At 40.7% G+C, this 22,042-nt stretch overlaps 1 protein-coding gene and 1 non-coding gene across 3 annotated transcripts; one reads left to right on the top strand and one right to left on the bottom strand.

Annotated features, from left to right (window-relative positions):
* Positions 1-1,384: 1,384 nt before the first annotated feature.
* On the bottom strand, positions 1,385-21,671 carry dkk2 (dickkopf WNT signaling pathway inhibitor 2). Of its 2 annotated transcripts, none has more exons than XM_084712770.1 (4): positions 21,029-21,671; positions 7,520-7,670; positions 5,419-5,550; positions 1,385-3,532 (listed from the first exon to the last, which is right to left on the bottom strand). In XM_084712770.1, exons 1-4 carry the CDS (start codon positions 21,230-21,232, stop codon positions 3,282-3,284), a joined length of 738 nt encoding a protein of 245 aa, XP_084568896.1. In that variant the 5' UTR covers positions 21,233-21,671; the 3' UTR covers positions 1,385-3,281. The 2 variants fall into 2 exon arrangements, with proteins under 2 accessions (XP_084568896.1, XP_084568887.1); XM_084712761.1 differs by having other exon boundaries at positions 7,520-7,673; positions 21,029-21,666.
* On the top strand, positions 12,624-12,705 carry trnas-cga (transfer RNA serine (anticodon CGA)). Its single transcript has one exon. It is a non-coding gene; the product is annotated as a tRNA-Ser (tRNA).
* Positions 21,672-22,042: the final 371 nt, after the last annotated feature.

Below are 22,042 nucleotides of genomic sequence, written 5' to 3'. Positions count from 1 at the left end.
ACGTGTTCTCGGAACTGTTTCTTGTTCTCAGGTCTTGGAAAAGAGATCTTAAACTCAGGGAGACAGCCTGATTAACTGAAGATTAAAAAAACTGCTAACGAGAAAAACTTAAAGGTACCCTGCGGTTGTAGCGCAATGGAATGGGTCCCTGTTTTGTGCATATGTACAACCATACAAATACTCATTCTTGCCAATGGTTTCATATTATTCCACGGATCAAAGAGCAGCGGTAGCACGCCAAGAATCATAGCAATGTGCCATAAAAACAGAAAAATCATCCGAAGACTATAGCTAGCATGTAAACGTGGATGTAAACAATGTAGGTTTCAAATTGTTCAAAAATCCAGAGGAAGGAAATATATTCCACAATGCATCTGTTAGACCTCAAAACGGATACACAAAATGTATTTTGGTGAGTATCACTGAATGCAAACCTAACTTTGTTTGTATAAGAAAACTTCACAGGGCAACTGCAAAGGGGAAGTTGGGGTTTTTGAAGTGGGGTTTATGAGATACTTATCCATAGTGAGTGGATAACCTACAGAAGAGCGTGGCTGTCACGCCCCGTTTGGAGAAGCAGAGAGGAGTGCCACCATGGAAGTTAAGCAATGAATCACTGTGGACAGCATAAATGTGTGTTGTTTACATAAAACTCCACTAAAAAAGCCACCTAAAAAATCAACATCAGTTAATGTATAGACTATAGATATATATAGAATATTTTCACCCCCTTTCCTTGCAGTTAGATAGCCTTTTCTGATGGGAAACTGCAGTTATAAAACTTAAATATCACTCAAAAGCAACCAGATTTATTTTGCGAAAAAAAAGTCATTTTTACCTTGCAGAGCACAGAAGTTTTTGGTCTAATGCTGACTCATCAGTTGGTTATTTTGTGTCTTTGATGTTTTAAAAGGTTTGTTTGGACTAACAAATATCACACAATACCACAACTAACACATCAAGGCCGTGGTACCTGTGTAAGTCAGATGTTTTGTGAGGTAAAATTACTGTTTTTGCAAAAGGAGTCTGGTTGAGAGACAGAGAGAGCAACATCTGGCTTATATAATGCTGGTTTCCCAGCAAAAAAAGATTGATGTCAAGCTGAAGTGGTGAAAATATTCTAACTGCCGTCTCCAGTAGGTAATACACTGACTATTTACCTCATACAACCCCACTTCAAATAATTCAAACTCTACCTTCTGAAACAGAGTTTTCGAGGGTTTTAAAGTTCATGTTATGCAAATAAACAGTTAAATCTGCTCATACTTTTAAAATCAAAGTGTCTTCTTTATCAGTGAACCTTTTTGTCAGTTTCATTTTAAAATGTTTTCAAAATGTCATGATGTTTGCATTTTTCATAATAACCAGTCATGTGTAACCAGTGTTACAAAATACATTCTTTTATTCATTCATCATTGTAAATACACAAAACAAATCAATGCAAAGTATTAACACAAACAATATTTAGTGGGATATAAATCTTGACACCATTTACACACCATTTACACAAACTATTTTGGAAATTAATGTGCTTCTTGTCTCTCCTTTTGGAATTACCGTTTCGATGCATCCAGTCTGTAATATCACTCAAAGCTATCTATGCCTTCCCCCTTTTTGCCTCTACACACAGCTTTTACGGGTTGAACTACATTATTTCAAATCTATCCAACTGTGCTCATCCTATTTCATCCCTCATTACTCTTCTCACCTAAATCATTTTGCTGTAACGTTTAATATTCATATTTTTATTATATGTACATGATATACATTGATTCTTAAATACATTTTCATTGTTTCCAATCTATTTACAATATAAGAGCTTATTGATATTTTAAATGGTTACAAAATATGTGTAGCTGATGCTCTAACAACATTAAACCAAAAGGAGGCAAATGTGATACTATACTGACTATGTACTGTAAGTAACAAGTGGTTGTTTAAAGAAGTTGTGCTGAAAAAAAAAAAAAAAAAAAAAAGCATTGCTTCACCTCCGGTGCAACATAACTGCACTGTATTTCATGAGAAGAAAGAATGCAGTCATATTTGAAAAAATAAACAGGGCTGTATGCCACAACAAAATATTGATTCAAACTGTGATTCTCAGGTTTATGGAGCGTTTTTTGCAATTCTAATCAATCATCTCGCGTCTTCATTCCCACTGGCTTTGTAAACGGAAAAAATTGCACTTCCATCGTATCCTTGAATCCCGTTCATGTGATTGGAAAAGCAGAACCATTCCTCGTCTGGTATCGGAACCGCTAAGTCTGCAGCAGAGCACTACCTCAGTGCAAACCGTTTTAACCCACACAGTTGTATCACAATGGACTGCAGCTGTATCTGACAGATCAAACGGACACAATACATTATCTCTCTTCTTGTGGCTAAAAATCGGGGCGAGGAGCTAATGTCCCACATGAAACTCATCACGCTGATGTAAATGCTCTTGCATTCTTTGGTTTAAGAGTATTACGCGTCGCATTGAAGTCTCAGGATGCTGTAACAGTACACAAGTCAAGCTCTGGAGTAAACAGTGTATGCAATTAGTTCCTCATATGATATGACTGGTATTTGCTGGGTCTGGACAATGTTAATGGTTGTGAATGTCTTGCATAGCAATGGCTGAATTGTTCAAGACTTAAAACAAACAACACAAAGGGGGAGATATGGAGATTTGACAACACATCATGGCAAAAAATTCAGCTTCAGCACAGGATAAAACACAGGATATTACAGATGTGATCTTTGACTTTGGAGTTTGTTAAAGATTGTACTGTGCAGTTAAAATATGGCTTCTCTGTCTACAAGTTGAAGCTTCATCTGTTGCCTCCATCTAAAAAACGTCCACACCTATCATCACAGCATCTACTGACTAACTTTGTGGCTCCCTGAATGTCATGAGAATGTGTAAAAAGTTTGTCTTTGTACTTGTGAGCAAGCGCACCATGAGCTCATTGATCCCACAAACCCATGAGGTGTATGTGTGCTTGTGTGTGTGTGCGTGCGTGTGTGTGCTTGTGTGTGTGTGTGTGTGTGTGTGTGTGTGTGTGTAAGTGTTTGGATGTGGGTGCAGGGATGAACCACTCACAGCAAGCACATTAAAGCAATCCCATTTGCGCTCTCTCCGCTTGCAGAATAGCGAGCTTGAACCCACGCAGTCTGTTCTGTCTCTTGTTAGTCTCTGTCTTTTGCTCCTTTCAATACAGCCACAACCCATCCTTTAAAAAAACTTTCCCTGGCAGATGGAGACAGAGGCCTCGACGCCGACAGCAGCTGCCTCCACTTCAGATCTTCTGGCACATGTGGAGCCTTGACTTGGACGAGGAGGTGGCGTCTTTCCACACCTTGCAGGAAAGGCCCTTGGCACAGTCACAGCGCTGGAAGATTTCCAAGCCGTGAGAGCCTTTCTTCCTCTGCTTGGTGCACACCTCTCCCTGCCTCAGCACCGGCTTGCAGATTTTGGTCCAGAAATGGCGGGCGCAGCAGTATCCCTCCGAGCAGTCGGATGAACGCAGACAAGGGTCGCCCTCATGCCCTGAAAGAGGAAGAAGACAAACGATATTGATCAGCAGTGAACCAGCAGTGTGTAAAGTTGGTACAATGGAGTATTAGAGCCACAGTGAGGGAATAAAACAGAGGAGGAAGAATTATTTTTTATTTTGCATTTTGAGAATAAAGTCAAAATGTTGAGAATAAAGTCAAACTTTCAGTATTAGCACCAGGCATAAAAAAATTTATAAAGACTCAAAATGTTGAGAATTAAGTTGAAATGTTGAGAATAAAAGTTGAAAAGGTATTTTTCAACTCATATTGCAAAATTAAAAAAATATATATTTTTCCATTAATTTCAGCTTTTCTAATCTTCTGAACATTTTGACTTTCTTCTCACAAAAAAAGTTCCTTTCTCCTGTGATTTATATTTTGTATGCCTGGCTCTAATACTGAAAGTTTTACTCTTCTTGACTTCTGACTTTATTCTCAACATTCTGCCTTATTCTCGACATTTCAACTTTATTCTCACCTTTATTTGTGACATTTGAATGTTATTCTCAACATTTAGGCTTTATACCCAACATTCAACCTTTCTACTATATTCTCAATATTCCAACTTTATTCTCATAATGCAAACTAAAAAAAAAATGTTGCTCTTCTGATTTTCCCCTTATGCCTGGCCCTAATAATCTTCCATAAACTGGTCTTTTTAGTCAAAAAAGAAACAAATGCTTCATCAGAGACATAAAAGACCTGCATGAAATTATACACCATCCAGCATCCTGGAGTTATGGTACTCCAGTTTAATAAAGCAAAGGAAGTGTATCATTATTGTTCATTAAGCTGTTATGTTTTCCATACGGATAAGTTTATGCAAGCCTTTCTTCACGTTTCAGTTCACAATGCATTATGTGTGGCCATGTCAGAGACAAAAGCAAAGCATGGTGCTTTCAACATAAATCAAGCAAACAATTTGCTTACTCTGTATATTAACCATATCGTCCCATCTGGTCTGGGTCTGATATTTTGGCAGGGGGGTACTACTTACTCTTATGAATACATAATTAGTACAATTTAGTCACGCAGAGACACTTTAAAATGTGTTTCACGTCACTGCCAAAAGCTGCTTCACCCCTCAAACAGAGTCATCCTGTATCACTGACAAAAACACACTTTGCTGATTAGTTATTTCGACATGAAGTTCCAACCATCAGTGTGATGGACTGCTAAGCCTGACTGCGTGTTCACTGACTCTTCTGGCGGATTCTTCTCAAGCAGTGACATGCATAAGGCCATTATAATGCAATAATGTTTAAGGAGAGGGAGCGAGTCAAGCACAAATAAAAGTAAATGGGCTTATTTATAGCAACTTTAAGTGGTGCTGCTATTTTCACATTGATTTTAGCGTCGAAGCCTGCTGTCTTGAGAGTGCATTCAGAGTTGAGTAATTTAAGTGTCTCATTAAACGTCTCGCTTTATGGACGGGCCCTTACATTAACTTAAATATGGTGACATGAACGCTAAGCAGGGGGCTCACAGAGAGTTATTAGCTATAACTGTGCCAAACCTGCATTCTGTGGTTTTCACTTGTGGATCATACAATGTGTGCTGTCAATGAAAGTGTTTGTATGGCTTTATGTAGGTGCAGAAACAGCAGGGGCATTGTGGTTTCTTTTAGGCTCCCCATGCTGTGCTTTGGGCCCACAGACACTGACATATGAGCAGAGGGTAATTATCAACATAGTTTGTGGACTGGCGTCGCCCATGAACTCTGTAGGACATGCAGACAGTGAACAACAGAAAGATTCAGCCACCCAGACCAGATCCAGCGAGGAGGACGACAGCAAAAAAGAAGAAACAACAGCGACAGTGTTTAGAGATGGCAGGGTTTCCAGTGAACATGTTTTAAACATAACATCAACCCCTTACCTTTGAGAGAATGCTTGGCGTGTCCCTTCCCATTCTTCCTCCAGCTTTGGTCTTTGGTGGAAAATTTATTATGCTCGTCTAAAGCTGAGATGTGAGGTGAGAGCACACTCTCAGAGATAGGCACACATATATCTGCAAACAGAAAAAAAAAGAAAAAAAGATATGAGGGTAAACATGACAGAAAAGAAAATACAGAATAGAAAGTTTGACCTGATGCATTCAGAGTTAAGTAATTTAAGTGTCTCATTAAACATATCGCGTTATGGACTGACCCTTACACAACTCAGATGGTTAGATCAATATATTAGTAGCTTGTGGTAGTGTTTATTTACCCACTCCACTACAATTAAAAGTCCTGCACTTAAATCTATTCTTTAGTAAAACTATTGCCAGTTAAACTTACTTAAAGTCACCAAATTTGATGTATTAGCATTTTTACACTATATTTTCATATGTGTATTGAACTTTTTTTTGTATTCTCAGGTATTTTAATAGTATTGCTTGTCTTTTCCTGGGAGATAATTAAAAAATGTTGATGACTCATCCTGCACTCATTCACTAAATTGCATCCAATGAAACACTTTTTCACTAATGATGCCACTGTAAACCACTGTACAGAGCCACTGATTTGGGTGAAACTGGATCATATTTTATGGAGAAAATATTTTCTGTATTCTCCTCTGATGTCCTCTGGCTGTTCAGCTTTAACGCTCCATGATTTCATCACAGAGTTTCCTGATGGACAGATAGTTTTAGCAGCTTACTTGTTGCTAAAGCAGCTAACTGTAACTGTTAGCTGCTGTTAGCAGGCAACAGAACCAGACTCAGCAGCCTCCCACTGAACTTGTCCAGTGACCAGAACGTACACAGCCTCTGAGCCTGACAGGGAATACAGTACCAAGGTTATCTGCAAAAAGTAAAACTATCTTTCCTGACAGAAAGATAGTTTTACTTTTTGCAAAAGTAACTTAGTAAACTGCTAACCGGCATTAGCTCAGTTAGACATGGGTCAACACCAGAGTGCTAGGAGCCAAACCCAGCAAGAAAACCACCTCATTACTGTTGCCTTCCTGCTGCCAAACTGGCCTCTATTGTTCTCGGATGCTGTTTTGGTCCTGTTTGGCCGTGTTCTCGGGAGCTTTCGGTCCAGGAAGAATCAGCTTGCTAATATAACTGCTCTCTTACATTCATGGGCCACTGGAGGGGTGGGGGGGTTAATGCACATTCAGCGCAGCTGGCTGCCGCACTGTTATCCACTATCCATGTCTGCAACAAGTCCCTTCCTACCTGCCAGTTTTTAGAGGTAACATGTAAGCAATACCCACTCCGCTGGCTGTTTCATTGGAACTTTAAAGTTTTAAGGTTGCACTTTATTGCTGTAGATGGTTGAAATTGAACTAACTACTTTATATTCTGTTTGAAAAGTCGAGTTTCAGTGTCAGGAAAAACAATCCTGTTGTCTTAGCTTTGTGACGATGCATTTTCCAGCTGATCCAAGAGGGTTTTAAAACCATTTTCTCAACCCACAAAGGAACACTTAATCCTTCAGTTTATCACAAATATTGACATTCACACAGACATTTACATCACTAGTTTTAGAGAAACATGGTTTTCCCTGGACAGGAAGGGTATGAAAAATTGTAATCTGAAAACTAACTAGTAACTAAAGCTGTCAGAGAAATTTAGTGGAGTAAAAAGTACAAGATTTCTGAGATGGAATAAAAGTATAAAGTTACATAAAATGGAAATACTCACAGGAAGTACAAGTACAGCCTATGCACAAATACACAGTCATGCTGTTCATTGATGAAACAACACCTTCTGCAATGTGACCATTGCTTTCTAACCTCTGGGAATCAACTTAATACAGTTAAACTATGGTTCAGAATACTGTCTGAGAGCATATGTTCAACATTATTTAAATGTATTGGCTCCTTCACTACGTCTCTGGGTTAGATACGGTGTTCAGTGACCTGGAACAAGTCACTTTTTCCAGAATATGTCTGCATAAGACAAGAAATCAAGTTTCCGATTCGCACCCTGTGGTCACAATATAATTGAAACCGACGTGCACTGAAATTTGTGTTTGTCAGGTACGTACAGTTACTGCAGCGGTTTCCAGGACAGCACATGGCATCTCGATGGCAGCGCTTCTTCCTCCTGCGGCAGGTGAGGCAGCGAGAGGGAGCCTGTTGAGGGCTGTGGCAGTAGCTTCCCACGCTGCATTCCTTATCGTTGCTGCATGGATACACCTGCTGAGGTAAAAAAAGATGCATTTACTCAATCTGTAAAAAGATATGAAAGATCCTACATTGCACAAGCACTTTATTTATCTTAATAAAGTGCATAGTTTCAGTGATATCAGACTTTAAATCAACAGATCTTCCCGACTCTAAAACTTGGCTTCCACTTCGGAGGAATGTACGGTGCCTGATATGGCTGGGTATCGTTTTAAAAAAATTTGATACCAGTAGCAATTCCAGTATTCTTAAAGTGATACCGATATCAGTAACGCGGTTCATTTGATACCCTTTATTTCTGCTTTATCTGACACCTATCGTATGAATGAATTGCTTGTATCAAGCACATACAATGTCAGTGTCAATGTGGTTGCAGTGGCGTCAGCCACATGCTCAGATTATGTCAAGGATAGATGTCAAAAGATGAGGTCATGTTTTGTTTTATTTTCGTGGCTTTACAGGGCCAAAAATGAGCAGGTCTTATTCTAAAGCTCATCTATACTTTATGTATATTTTCCTAAAGATGATACAAATGTCTCTTATTCCCTTAATTACATCATTCAGAATGGCATAGGCCACACCTCAACACACTTCTACCATAGCAACACTGATCCCAACAAACTGTCTTCACCATCTAATGTCATGAAACAAGCCCTTCTGATTGGCCAATGGATTTTCTTGGGGTGGTAAACCAATGTGTCATCTGCTCCCAAATTATTCTAATTAAATGGGGCATATATTTTCATCCTGGAGCTACGTCCACAAAATTTCTTTTTCATTGCTGTGTCACAGAGAGTACAATTGTAAAAGACAGGGAACATGGTGTATTTTGTTGGTCACAGCCTAGTAAACCCCTACTTACCCAGACAACACAACAACTGCATTCCTTCTCATTCCGTTCCATTCACCACAGTTGCGGCAAGCACCTCAGGTCACAAAATTAAAACTGTAGCCGTTAACAAGCCAAATAAAATCCTTGTTATGTTCAGTTTAGAGGTCTTTGGAGACCAGAAAATCAGAGGGCCCAAACCAACTGAAACAGGGAGGTGGTGGGTCCAAACTTCATAGTCCACATCAGTCCTTCAATTTCTCTGTAATTTTGGTGATGAAATGTGCTTTTAAAAAAGTTTGCTGGACCAAACTTAAGACCTGGAGACTCAGCTAAACCCCAACTGAAATGCAAGTTAGAAAATTGCACATTTTGCATCAAGAGCATTGCATTTTGTTGAGGAGACGGTCAACCCAAGAATTTCTAATATGTACAAAGTACATATTGCACCACAAGCTGTGTTAGCTTTGTTATGGTAAGGAAGCCGGCTGGTTCTGCTCCATGATCCTTGTCAATGATGTGTGCAAATTTGTGTCGCAGCTGCGTCTAAATTCACTTGCTAGACATGTCCAGAAGGTAACGATATAGCTATGTGTGAAAAAGAAATGGTCAAACTGCATTCAATTAATTATCTGGCATCACTGTGACGAGCTATGACGCGCACCGAGCAGTTAGCTTGCTCAAACCATAACGTTGTCCACTGAGCAGTGGACAGCCCAAGCTATTTGTGTGGACTTAAATTGCATCAGTGCCACACAAATGTTTATTATAAACCCACTGTTTCATGAGAGAAATGTTTGGTCCTATACTGAGGGAAACTTTGAATGTTGTGGTTACTGTCGGAGTCACTTTTTATTTAATCAAAGATTTCCTGGTTGTTCATTGTTAACAGCTTGAGAGCTATAATGTTTGTGGAAAGCAACATCACTGTTAAGTTTCATAAATGTAATTCTGGATGTTTTGGACATCAAAACCAAATGCCATTCACCCTCACTGTATTGAGGTGGTGGCAGAAGTCACAGCAGCATCCAGAGATCTAAAGCCTCAGAAAATTAGGCCCAACTCTCTGCAAGGCTCAATACCATTGGGGGTAAGTGGGAAAATATGTTGGTTGTTTGTTTTGGGTGAACTGACTACAGGCTGTGGTCCTGCTGCACCCAATTTCAGTGGACAACATGTTGTAGGGATTAACATGTCTTTCACTGGTGTGGTCATTTTTTTCAGGTCCCACACAATAGAGCTATTAGAATTTCCAAACCAAGAAAAACCACTTCAGTTTCTCTCAATTTCTCTTATAGTGAGGCTTAATGAGTCTACAGACATAATTGAGGGGTGATTACTGAAGGTAATTTGGCTTCATTTTTGCTTTAGTATTCCTTGTTTTTACACCAAGAGGTCCAGCAAACCACACAGAGAACCTTTAAAGTTTCCATTAAGTCAAAATTGATGTTTCAGTGTTTTGATTATGTATGTATTGCACTAAACGCCTCCTATACTCCAGTATCTTGCACAATAATGACAAAAAAATCTATTTTGTAGGTACTTCCCCTTTTGTCTTTTTCTGGAAAATGATTAAAACTGTTGATGAGTCATCCTGCACTCTGGGGCATATACTAATGCATCCACTGAAATCGTTTGTGATGCTGCAGGAGCATGGAAGGAGAATACATGTTTCTGGGGACCTCACAGTAACTTTATTAACTGATTTGGATAAAATTGGATCATATTTTATGGAGAAAATATTTTCCGGTTCCCCCTCTGATGTCCTCCAGCTGCTCAGCTTCAACTCTCTGATTTAATTACAGAGTTTCCTGACAGAGAGCTTTAGCTTACTTGTTGCTAAAGTAGCTAACTTTGACTGTACGTTCACATTAATGGCAACATAGCTACAAAACAGCCAAACAGTGGCCCACTACATTATCGCCAAGTTGCCAGTGAAGCGCCGTTTAGTGGTCGTTGACATCAATGAGCGGTTGTGTGTAGAGTCAGCAAACATGGATCGTCATGCTGCATTTTTTTTTTGTCAGTTTCACAGTAGGAGAAAAGGGTAAGGTTAAATCAAACTGAATATTGGCTAACGGTAAGAATATATTTTTCTCACATTGTTTACAAGGCACAGGAAACGGTGTTGATAGAATACAGAAGAGTTGAAACAAAGACATGTAATTGGTCACAGTGTCTTTGGAGTGCTAAAGAAAAATGAGCCCAGCTCGACTTCGATTTGTAGTGTCTCACACCCGACACAAAGTGACAAGTGTTGGACTTCAGTTTCTAGCTTCATGTTGCTGACTTCCACTGAAAATCACTTTTAGCCTGATTCTGTGTTGCCGGTAGTGTGAGCATACCATAACAGTTACCTGCTGTTAGCGGAAAGCAAGCTCTGCAGCCTCGTAGTGAAGGATAATTTACAAAGTTTCCTGAACGAAAGCTTTACCTGTTGCCAAAGTAACGTAGCTAACTGCTATTTGCCATTAGCTTGGTTAGCCATGACTCAGTCACAGGGTGCCAGGAGACAAACCTGGAAAAAACATCTCGGTACTGGAGCCCATTCCCTGTTGACAAACTGGCCTCCGTTGCTCTCTGAGGCTGTTGGTCTGCAACAAGCCTGTTTTTACAGGAAACACGTGAACAATAAGCACTCCACTAGACATTTCATGGGAACTTTAAGTCTTTTCTGTAAATGCACTGAAATGACCATGCTAGAAAAACCACCACCTTTACAAACATACATCCACTGTCCACAGCAGCGAGAAGTGCAATTAAAGCCAAGCTGCACTTTTTCCATAATAAGCGTGTGCACTGATGGGAAGTTTTACTGGAAACGCTGTCTTGATATAATTCCTTACACATGCAAAATCCTGTCGCTGTTAGACTTGGAGCAGGAGCAAAGGAGTTCGACATAAATCTTATCACAAGTCAAATGAACTCCTCAGACAAATGGAATAATGTCACACATTTGCACAGAACTCATCACGAGAGAGGGACATTTTGAGCAGCTGCAGAGAAGCATCGGTACTCTGGCTCAAGTCCACATCTGTTGGGTGAAACATAACAAAGGTCCGGCCACTGTGTTTTTCCAACTGCTGCACATCTTTATCTTATTTTAAGCCATTCAGTTTGATTTCAGGGTATTGTTATTGCAACGGATGTACTGAGTTGTCAGACATATGCACAACACAACACCTATTCAAGTATGCAGATCTGTAGAAATTAGCAGGATATGGGTTCTGGCTGTGTAAATTATGTCCAGTGTAGGCTGACATTAGAACAACATGTTTGGCTGGCACACCACCACCGGCACCACAACCACATTTAGCTGGCAATGCACTGACAGATCTGATTTAGTGTGGCTTACCGCTGACAAACATGGAACAATAAACATGAGAACGAACAAGGAAGAGGTTTAAATCGGAGTAAAATCATTATAGCCACAATAAATAGAAAACTCCATTTCGGGTATAAAGGTCATGCCATGCCCAAAAAGATCAGGCACATGTGAACGTGGACCACATGTTGAAATCTCAACAATATCAGTATTTCAGCACATCAGGAGCTGTTGCTTGATGTGCTTCAGAAAGTGAACAAGATTAAACTCGTTGGACGGATGCCATGCTGACTTTCTCAGGCCTGAAACACATGGAGGCAATGATACAGGCATAGAAAAATGAGCAGGAATATTAAACTGAATGCTCATTAATCATTATGACAGATTCCCAAAATGCACATGCTTAATGCGTTGATGAAAGTAACAAAGGCCTGATGTTTGATGGATTGTAAATATTTCTTAATTACTACTGTGTTGTTCAGAACTGTTCTCAAAATATTCAAAGGACTTAAAGGGACAGTCCACCAAGACCAGTTTTTTACATTATACAGTTGTATAATGTCTTCTGTGGTTCTGGCGGAACTGTTTAAAATCTGAGAAAATAACCTTGGTGATGTCATTAGGGTTATCTTGGCTTGAGCTTTTGGGGAAATTTATATTTACAGCCCAATGTAAAGAAAGACCAAACAAACAAAATCTGAGAGGTATGGGTTTTCGGAGGCAAGTAAGGTCTAATACAGATGCCATCAACTTGCTTTATTAGAATTTTAATGATTCCATGTGTAAGGTCACCTTTGAAGGCCTTTAGCAAGCTGTGATGGCCGAGTGGTTAAGGCGTTGGACTCGAAATCCAATAGGGTCTCCCTGCGTAGGTTCAAATCCTGCTCACAGCGTTGCACTTTACTAAATCATCATGACTGACTGCTGCTTTCACGTTACAGTTTCAGCATAAAGACTAGGGGTGGGGCAGAAAGAACGATCCCGCGTCTCTTCAGAAACATGCCAACCAGCGCCAACCATCTTTAAAGCTCACTAATTAACAAAATCTGTCTCTGTTCTTTAATCCATAAATAAATAGAAAATCAATTCTTGACCCAACAACGCATTCTCATTCCCAGGTTGTCAAATGCTTTGTTACGCTCCGTTGCATCTCACACAAATGTACAAAGAACCCTTTTATTTCTGTATGCGATGCATCAGGCTTTTAAACCCATCCACTTCACGTGACAAAGTATAAAGAGCGAGACAGTCTCTTGTACAGAGAAGATGTGCTGAATGCATGGGTCAAACAAACACAAGTCTTTCACCCAGGAGACTGGGCTTCATGTCCCATGTGAAATCTCCATGGTACATAATATTATGTGCATCATGTAATACACTTGAATAAATTGCAACATTTTCTTAATGGTTTAAAACTGCGTAGAGAGTCCAAAAAGTCACAGCACGTACTGTACCACCCTCTCCCTAAAAACATGAAAATGTAACATGTTAATTAGTAAGCTTTGGAGGAGCTAGTGATGTATTTTTGAACTTAGGAAAAGCTATGCTAGCTCTACATGGTAAGCTTAGCTAATCAACACCTGGCTCTAGCTCTGTTTTTAACACACAGACATTAGAAAGGTAGGATCGATCTCACTTAACTCTCAAGTGAAACTCAAAGTCCACTTGATAGTTTTTCTGAAGCTTTTAACCACACCTCATGGCCTTCCTTCGCTTTGTTTGCTCCACTGAGAAAGACCTTTTTTTTTCTTTTTTTGTGGCAGAGGTCATGTATGAACTTTCAGCCTCATCGGGAGTTTTCTGTATTTGTGTCAACACTGTATGTAAATCGCCATGGTCTACTGGCATAATCACAGCCGAGGAGAGAAATATGCTGGAAATATGGTCTGAGGAGAAGTTCAACAAAGTGCAGCAGGAGTTTTTTTTTTTCCCTGACATGAAAAATGTGCTGTTATCTAAATATGAAGACAAATGAGCCTAGCCACGTGCAGTAGTACTTCATACTACCTGCTCTGATTCCTATCTGTCTTTCTGGCCAGCAGGCTTGGATCGATTACAGTGCACAGTGCATATGGGGGGTGGGGTAAAAGAAAAAGAGGGACGGGGCTCACCTCTTCCATCACGGCTCAAACCGCAAGACAGCCCTTTGAAACCCAATGATACAAGGCTGACCCCCATATCGCGCCCGATAATCTCGCCTTATCTTGTCATGTTTTAAAACGCCTCATTCGCAACTTCTGAGGGATGGCGCTTTATTTGGATGCATCTCAGTCATCTCACATCTTTTTTACTGCTGCTCCCTTATTTTTCCCTAGATGGCCTTCACACATAAAAGCACAGCCTTGGATCCTGAGCAGGAAGTGGGTTGAAAATTGTGTACTCTGCAGCCTCTCTTGGTATGCTGGTGAGACGATAAAGGAAGAGACAGACAGAGCCATAAGGGAAGCCCCCGGCCCTGTCTCGTGCTGCTCTCGTGCTGGTAAAGCGCCGTGGCTTTGAAGAGGAACTTTAAATGTGCGGGAGCAACAATCTACAAGGGATTTACAGCAGGATATACAGGGCTTTGAACCCTCCCTCCGGTCCCTTATTTACTTCTGTAGAGTCATTCCAAAGTGCTGATATAATTCTACGGAAGTGGTCTGTAATGCGTAAAAATAACGTCAAGTATGTCTCGGCTGCTTTGTTTGAGTCTGAGGGTCTAAAATTCAAGGACAGTATGAAAATTTTTGGGATGGTGAGGGAGGATGAGTCTTATGTTTTACTTTCCCAGCGCTATTGAAGCTCCCCTCAAGGCAAAGTTTAGAGAAAATACTTTACAATGATTGTTTAACATGGTTTGTCCACATTTAAAATAAAATGAGACCTTTAAAAAGGGATTGGAAGAATACCTACTCTTTCTCCCTCACTGATAAATTCAGATTCTGGTGCAACTAACATCGCTGCTTGTGCTGGGTTGATTGGTGACAGAGCAGTCTACATCGTGGTTAGTGTTAGCGTTAGAGGAAACATCAGAGAGATTCAGCCACAGCCTACACAGTAGAGCCACAGTCTGACCCAGACTCAAATGACGAGTTTACTGGGCAACAAAGTTGGTGATTAACAGATGTATAAGAATGGTAAGTGTAGCATTTTTTTTTTTGTTTGTTTATTTATATTGTTTGTTGTTTAAGCCATACTAGCGGGGCTTTTCCATGGGCACTTTTTGGCCACGCTGAGTCAAACCGTGCTGCACTTTTTTTCATTTCCATCACGGATGGACCCTCTCTGGAGTGGGACCAAAGTAAGCCTGACCTGCCTCAAAGTGGGTTGCAGTGACGTCTCTCAGACTCTGGCCAATCTGTTTTGAGACTGAAGTCATGTCTGTGCTGGAGAGCAGAAAGAAAGGCATTTTTTGAAAGTCTTTGTGTGTTCAGCTCTCAGTAACTTTGTAGCTTCTAACTGAACCTCTGTGGTTTCAAGCTTAGTTTCTCTCCCGTGTTGCTGTTTGTACTTTCAGGTATCTGTTTTATGTTACTTTATTTTACCATTTCAAGAGTTGTGTTAAGTCATCGCTGACGAAAACTGTCCTGATTTTGCTGCCTCAAAAAAAGCTTTTAAATACCAAGATAATGGTCTTTTATTGTGAAGGATTTATAGGAAATTAGCTAGCTAGCTAGCTAGTTAGCCAAACTAAGCTTGTCTTCACTTTAAAGCCACACCTTCAAATGGGTAGCCCTGTTGTAATGGATATGCAAGTCCCTGCTGTGCTGGGCTTACATGCAGAGACAAACCGAGTCAGGCCAAGCCAGTACATGTGTATAAAAAAGGGGTAAAGCTATTTTAAAAACACGACATGGACACTTTTGAGTGGAGAGAGTCATAAGTAGATCAAACTCTCATTTGTTTCTGTGTTAGTGATGAATGTGCCTCACGCTTGGAATTACACAATAAATCCAGTTCCATAGTTTGACCCTGTCATTTTAAAGTTAACTGTTACAGTACTATATAAAAAATAAGTAGCTCAGTATTGACGTTTGCTAGCTAGCTTACGAAAGTGAATATGAGAATGAAACAACAAAGCATTCATGAGGAAAAGTCACAATATATTGACGTTTGTTTTATAACAATTAAAATTTTCATTAGGAATGATTTTTTTTTTTTTTTGCAAATCACATTGATTAACTTTTGGATTTGTTATGTATGAAACTTAGTATCTGAATCTCAGATTTTAAGGTAAGTTCATCTCTCCTTCAGTAGAGGAATGTGAAAACACTTCTCTAGTGAAATACTTTGCCCAGATACAAATATAGGGGTTAGATATTTTAGGGGATATAATCCAAAGAAAAACATTTTTTTAGCACAGGGAATGTGAACATTTTCTTTGAATCTTACTACTGACTTAAAGAAAAACTTCACAGCCTGATAATAAGAGCAGCAGCTGTGCTTCCATTGTTTTCTTTTGAGAGAAATGCACTAAAACCTATAATAAAGCTTAAGTGAAAGACTTCTTCACACACTTAGTACACGTCCACACTTTTTGAGCCCCGTGTCGTGACTGCACTTGACCTTCAGTGATCAGGCTCGCAACCTGAAACTGTGAATGGTGTTAATGAGTGGCAGGGGCCTTACAGAGTCAAATAAACGATGTCACTGAACAAACAAACTTCATATGCCCTGAAAGCACAGACAGCCGGTGTCAGATAACATAGGGATGGCTGCGCACAACTCACTCGTACAAACCATGTCTTCAAACACAGCTTGGCGTCTTTCATCACTCAAAACACATGTGTTTATGGGTAATGTCCCTTTGAGCACTAGAACCCAGAGTCTCCAAAAACCTTACCCTCCTTAAGTTAAGTATACATTCTGAGTTGATCTTATTCATCGAACATGGCGAGAGGCACAGTCAGCATACTTGACTGCTCTCTTCAAAGACTATCAAAGGAAAAGGGGGAAAGCTCTTGATGGTAATCTGCTCTAAAAGGTGTAATCCTGTGGAATGAGAGGTGCAAGGGTCTCCTCTCTCATTAACAGGTCCAATTACAGTAAAGGAGGTTTCCACAGGAGGCCCCTAATGGCTCCAGTGCAGGGCCCTCACAGCGCCCAGGGGACCCACAGACTGCACAGGCCACAGGACAAGGAGACCGAAGCACAAACTGAGCCGAGCGCTAACAAGCACTCACACCTCTCGCTGGCTTTTCTCTCTGTTTCTCAGCTCATTAGGATCACTAAACAGTAATTTTAGGTTAAAGGGGGGAGGTCCGAGAGACAGAGAAAGGACGTGGCTCTGCGTTTATAGGCCGAGCCCTCAGATATCGCTTGTTAAAGTAATCTCTGTCTCGAATTAAATAAAGCAACTAGTTAGGGCTGACTGACCGGCTGCTGATGTTTTACAGACACGTACTGCATGAATGCCGCCACGCTGTCGGTTCCCCTGTGGGATCAGAGGTTGGAGTGGTGAGCACCGCCTGCCCGTGCTATCCATTTCTGTTGGTTCCCTTCCAAGAGAGCCAACAGTGCCACCCACGAGCACCGGCTGTCGAGGTCTAAAGAGGCGTACATTTTTGGTTTTGTCGGTTTCACTCCAGTCAGGATGAAGTGAAGAGGGTGAGACGGGAAAACACTCAGCAAGTTCGCTCCGACTCAGCGCCAAGGGATAGCCAAAACCTGACCCAGGTTTGTGTGTGTGATTAATGTAGGCCTTATCGCCAAATGCTGTCAGCAGCTACAGGAAATAAAAGCACATTAAACTGTCAAATGCTTCCTATAACCAAAAGCCTTTGAGGAGTGTTACTAATCTGATGGATAAAACACCAAATTACACCCTTGTTTCCTGCTTCAGCGGCTCGTCTCCGCAGGGTGGCTGCTGGACCCTCGCCCTCGATAATTTGCTACATGAAATTAAGCCAATGAGGGCAATTTTTGTGGAAATTTCTTGTAATTTTCTGAATTTGCTTTAAGTAGGAGAGATTTTCGAGCCCCTAAAGAGCTGCCTGACACCATGTAAAACTGTTATCTGTTCTTGTGTTTAACTGGAGAGTTTTAAAACGTTTACGAAAGCACGCACATACAAATCTGATAGATGCTAGGTGCTGGATAGAAGTTCACAACAAAACAGGAAAAATAGGGTCAATTTTAGATGTGAGGTTCAGTCTTGTCAAAGCACCTGTGCTAATTATGGATACAAAACTATGCAAAAAGATTGTGAGCTCCCCCTCAGTATGACTCACATTGGTTTGCCCCTGCGTCGTGCCTTCAGCTGAGGGATAGTTTATTGTCCCCACCAACCATGACATTAGATATACGCCCTTGATCAGCGGCATCAACCCCTTAAAGACATTCGGCACAAGCACTCAAAACTGCACACCAGCACAAATATGACAATTACCAACATAAACATAAACATCAGACACGAGCACTAACAAAACGAAACATCTGCATTTTGTAGCATAAAATAACAAACTTAAACTTCTCAGCAATCATGAAGGCTGGATTTCAGACTAAGGAATGTCTTATACATTACATCACCTAAACCAGGGATATAATACACCTTAGAACAAATTTTCTTGAGTGTGTTTGTCCTGTGTGAGTTTTGTAGTTTTCATGTGTTATACAGTAATGGCGAGGGTACGGCTGGGTATCATTCAAAAGTTTTCGAGACCTTGGCTTCAGTACCAGTTCCTGAATTCTACTTTTTTCAACACAAAATCCATTTTAACAAAAAGAAAATTGCATCACATATTACAACACAATTAGTCACTTTTTAGGAAGAAGTTGTTTAAAGACCTAGTGGTAAAATTTTTCCTGCGTGCCTCCATAACGTGTAAAGTTAGAAAGCCAGTGGCCAGCATTTTTAGATCTTGGTACAAGTATGCTGCAAGCGTGTTGATGAGATTTACTCATTAGGTTTTGGAATTTAGTATTGAACGGCAGGCATTTTTTGACAGTATTGAAGCAATCGGTGCCATAAAAGTATCAAAACCATTGAGATCCACTGATCCAGTGCGTGGGCTACATTTTCCTTTTTGAGTGCATAGTTTTAAAAAATATCAAATGGATGGTAAATTATGAAGATTCTCACTCTGATAACTGGCAAGCTTATGATCGCTCACATCCTGAACACTGCTGTGAATCCTCTAGGGGTGTGAAAATCTGCCTGAGCAGCATGACAACTCGACCGTAAATCTGCTTGTAGGATATCGGCACAGAGGTTTCCCTTAATGGAGATGCCAGAGGAGAAATGTGAGCCGATGCATGCTCATTTTCCAAACTCACACCCAAGCCTTAATCAGCGGTAATTCACTTCACAAATACAGACGAAGATGAAAATATTTTGGGGGTGCCTACTGTGAAGGAAAATGACTCAGTAATGTGCTGTTTTGTGCTCTGCAACCTGTTTCGAAGGCATTTATCATAATTAAAAAAAAAAAAAATCTAAGGTGGTGGAGTAATTGCAGTTGTGTGCTCCCTGTGATCACTCCTGAGCTAAATATATGCCACACGTTGCTATTACAGCCGCATGAAGAGAGCAGACTTGTTATCTTTGATTTATTTTGCTCATAAATGACCGCTGCATGATGAGACGCAGAGGGTCAGCGCAGTTTGCCTGCCAGCGTCAAGCCGCATATCTGGCCAAGGCTGAGCTGCGGCTGTTACTTTACAACTCTGGAAAACCTCTTGGCAGCCAGAGAACACACACACACACATTTACATACATATACCCCCAGTCTGCCATAAATGCTATTGACCATCTTCATTTGGACACCCTACACCATGACACTTCTGTAACAGTGCGGTGGTCTCCCTCTACACACACATATTGTTCCCCCTCAGTCCAAACCGCTCCAGATTATTATTGCAATGGCACAGATGTAAGCAGGCGTTCAAATTGAGGTCTGGCAAGGTTGCTTGAGGTTGGATCTCCACACTCCGCGGAGGAGAGAAAGTGGCTTTTCCATAATTTTCTCCTGTCTGAGCTGGATGTCAGTGCGCTGCTCTCAGCACTAGTGCGCGCTTCACCGATATCCAACACTATCACTAAACTGCAAGTGATATTACAGACAGTCGAAGAGGCCAAATGTAAACATAAGCTAGCGTTAAATCTAGAGTTTGAGACTATGAGGCAAAAAATGCTGAAAAAGGAAGCACAAATTACAGTGAGCTGATGTACAGACTGGCTGCTGCTAGAAGGGACGTGATGGAGATGTGGCAGTGCCATCTGCTGCTCAAAAAGATACTGAGGCGTCAACAGCTACAAAATCAAACTCCTAATCAGATTTTTAATTAAAAATTACAGGTAGTTTGGTCTTTTACAACAGATCTTCATCACTGGGAGATGAATGCCTGTTGTTTTTTGTCAGTTTTTGGTTTTTGTTTGTTTTACTGATCAGTTTTCCAGCACCTTCTCAGAATGGGCAAAACGTTTAAATTAAAATACCCTCTTTAAAAATATTTGGCATATGAAAAACTTTGCTGTCCCTGCCAAGCAATAAATGTATACCTCTGATTTCTCACTTAATAAAAAAAAACACTCATAATGTTCACAACTTTTAATGTTTGCCAGAATGAAAACTCGCCAAATCTTTCACATTTCTGCTCCCACGTTTGCTGTCAAACTACAGTAATGTGGCACTTTGTTGAAACAGCAGGAATTGATAACTCTTTGAGTGGGTATTAAGTGGTCGGTAAGAGTATCCCTCAGAGGCCCCACAGTAAGAATCTCATAATCCCAGCAAGCGTCTGGACCACTTTAATGACACTAAGACCCAGACAGAAAATTACCCCAAGTGTTAACTTTTTCTCACATTTCTGGCATTAATGATTTACTGTGGAAGTGCGCTGCACCCCGACTGTGGCGTCAGGTCTGAAAGGCAATTAGGGTTTATGAGGGGTCCGATCCCTGCAATTTTCAATAACGATTCACACGTGACTGAGCGTTTTTAAGGCATAGGACTATTTTACTTGTGCACCTCAATATACTCCACAGTTTTGGTGACGTGACGCACAATTACGCACGATTAACTGCATCATGGCACACTCATGATATAATTTAAACGTTGTGTTTGTTTTATAAGATGTGTTTGGTGTGTGTTTCTTTCTTTTTATTTCTTTCATAGTCTTGACCCAAAGATTGTTGCAATAACCGCAAGATAAACGGATATTTTCCACCGATTTGTGTTTGTGCGTCTGTTGTATCCAATTGTAAGTCCTTAGTTTCAGCTAAATATTTGAAATTACCTGCGCAAGGATGTTATATTTCTTGGTGATCCCACTGTGGACGGTGGTGGACCGGTTTGTGGCGGGTGTAGGTGTCTCTCCCAACAGAACTGGCTTGATGGAGTTCGCCTTCGGGCGCGCCTCTGATACCTGGGATGTCCCCGTCTTCAGTGAAGCGACGAGAAACATCACAGCACAGCATCTATTCCAAGTTAAGACGAACATCCTTGAAGAAAAATACTGAAATACCAAAAAAATAAAAAAAAAAATAAAAATCTTAATCACTTGATTAACTTTATGCCAGGAAAAAAAATTGAGTTTCTCAATGAGAAGCGTGCGCCCTGTCAGTGTCCATGCGTCACGCTTGCCCGACTGCAACACACAAAAGCAGTGTGGTGATGCGGCCAAGTTTTTGTTCCTGAAAATCAGATATTCAGAAGAATGAGTGCCATCGACACAGTTATGTGAAAAACACAGAGAGCCCAGTGTGGAGGGGAAACAATGAAGAAGTGAGTCTGTTAAAATGCTGATGCTCTGAGGGTCAGAAAGCTACTTGACAGGAGGTTTCCACTCTGTCTCTGTCTCTGTCTGGTTGTGAGTGAGTGAGCACTTTAGTCCTGCAGCCGGGTGTTTTATGATCTCGGATACTTTCTTTTTATAGGATTCTAATGAGTTTGCTTCCTCCGCCCCTATTCACCACTGACAAAGAATGAAACTGATCTCTGTGCGGCACTGCTGCTTGCGCATTGTCGTCTCGACACCGGCACCAGGAGCCCCGTTGGGAGAAAGCTATAAAATTATACACTGTGTGTTTTAACTGGTCGCTTGACCCTTTTTACTGCGAGGCGATTGGGCGCAAAGGAAATGGGGGAAAAAAGAAAGTCAAGGTTTTTTATGCTGCTCTAAGGAGAGTTTGTAGGTAACGTGGAACATTTTCCACAATCACAAGAATGGATTTATGTTCCAAGGAAATTTTTACCTGCGTGTGTAACAATGTGAAATCGGAAATACTCTCATTCAGCTCGTCTGAAAAAC

Source organism: Lutjanus erythropterus, chromosome 3 (assembly GCF_056507025.1).
Source record: "Lutjanus erythropterus isolate fLutEry1 chromosome 3, fLutEry1.hap2, whole genome shotgun sequence".
NCBI classification, from domain to species: Eukaryota; Metazoa; Chordata; class Actinopteri; order Lutjaniformes; family Lutjanidae; genus Lutjanus; species Lutjanus erythropterus.
Note: the sequence above shows the minus strand (reverse complement) of the source record. Positions and strands in the feature narration are given on the sequence as shown.

Excerpts from the sequence above, each read along its gene's own strand:
- dkk2 (XM_084712761.1), bottom strand. The coding sequence starts at position 21,232 with ATGTTCGTCTTAACTTGGAATAGATGCTGTGCTGTGATGTTTCTCGTC. Across the intron at positions 5,551-7,519 it reads TGGAAACCGCTGCAGTAACT|ATATATGTGTGCCTATCTCT; the intron begins GTACGTACCTGA and ends TTCTGTTTGCAG. Across the intron at positions 3,533-5,418 it reads CGCCAAGCATTCTCTCAAAG|GGCATGAGGGCGACCCTTGT; the intron begins GTAAGGGGTTGA and ends TTCCTCTTTCAG.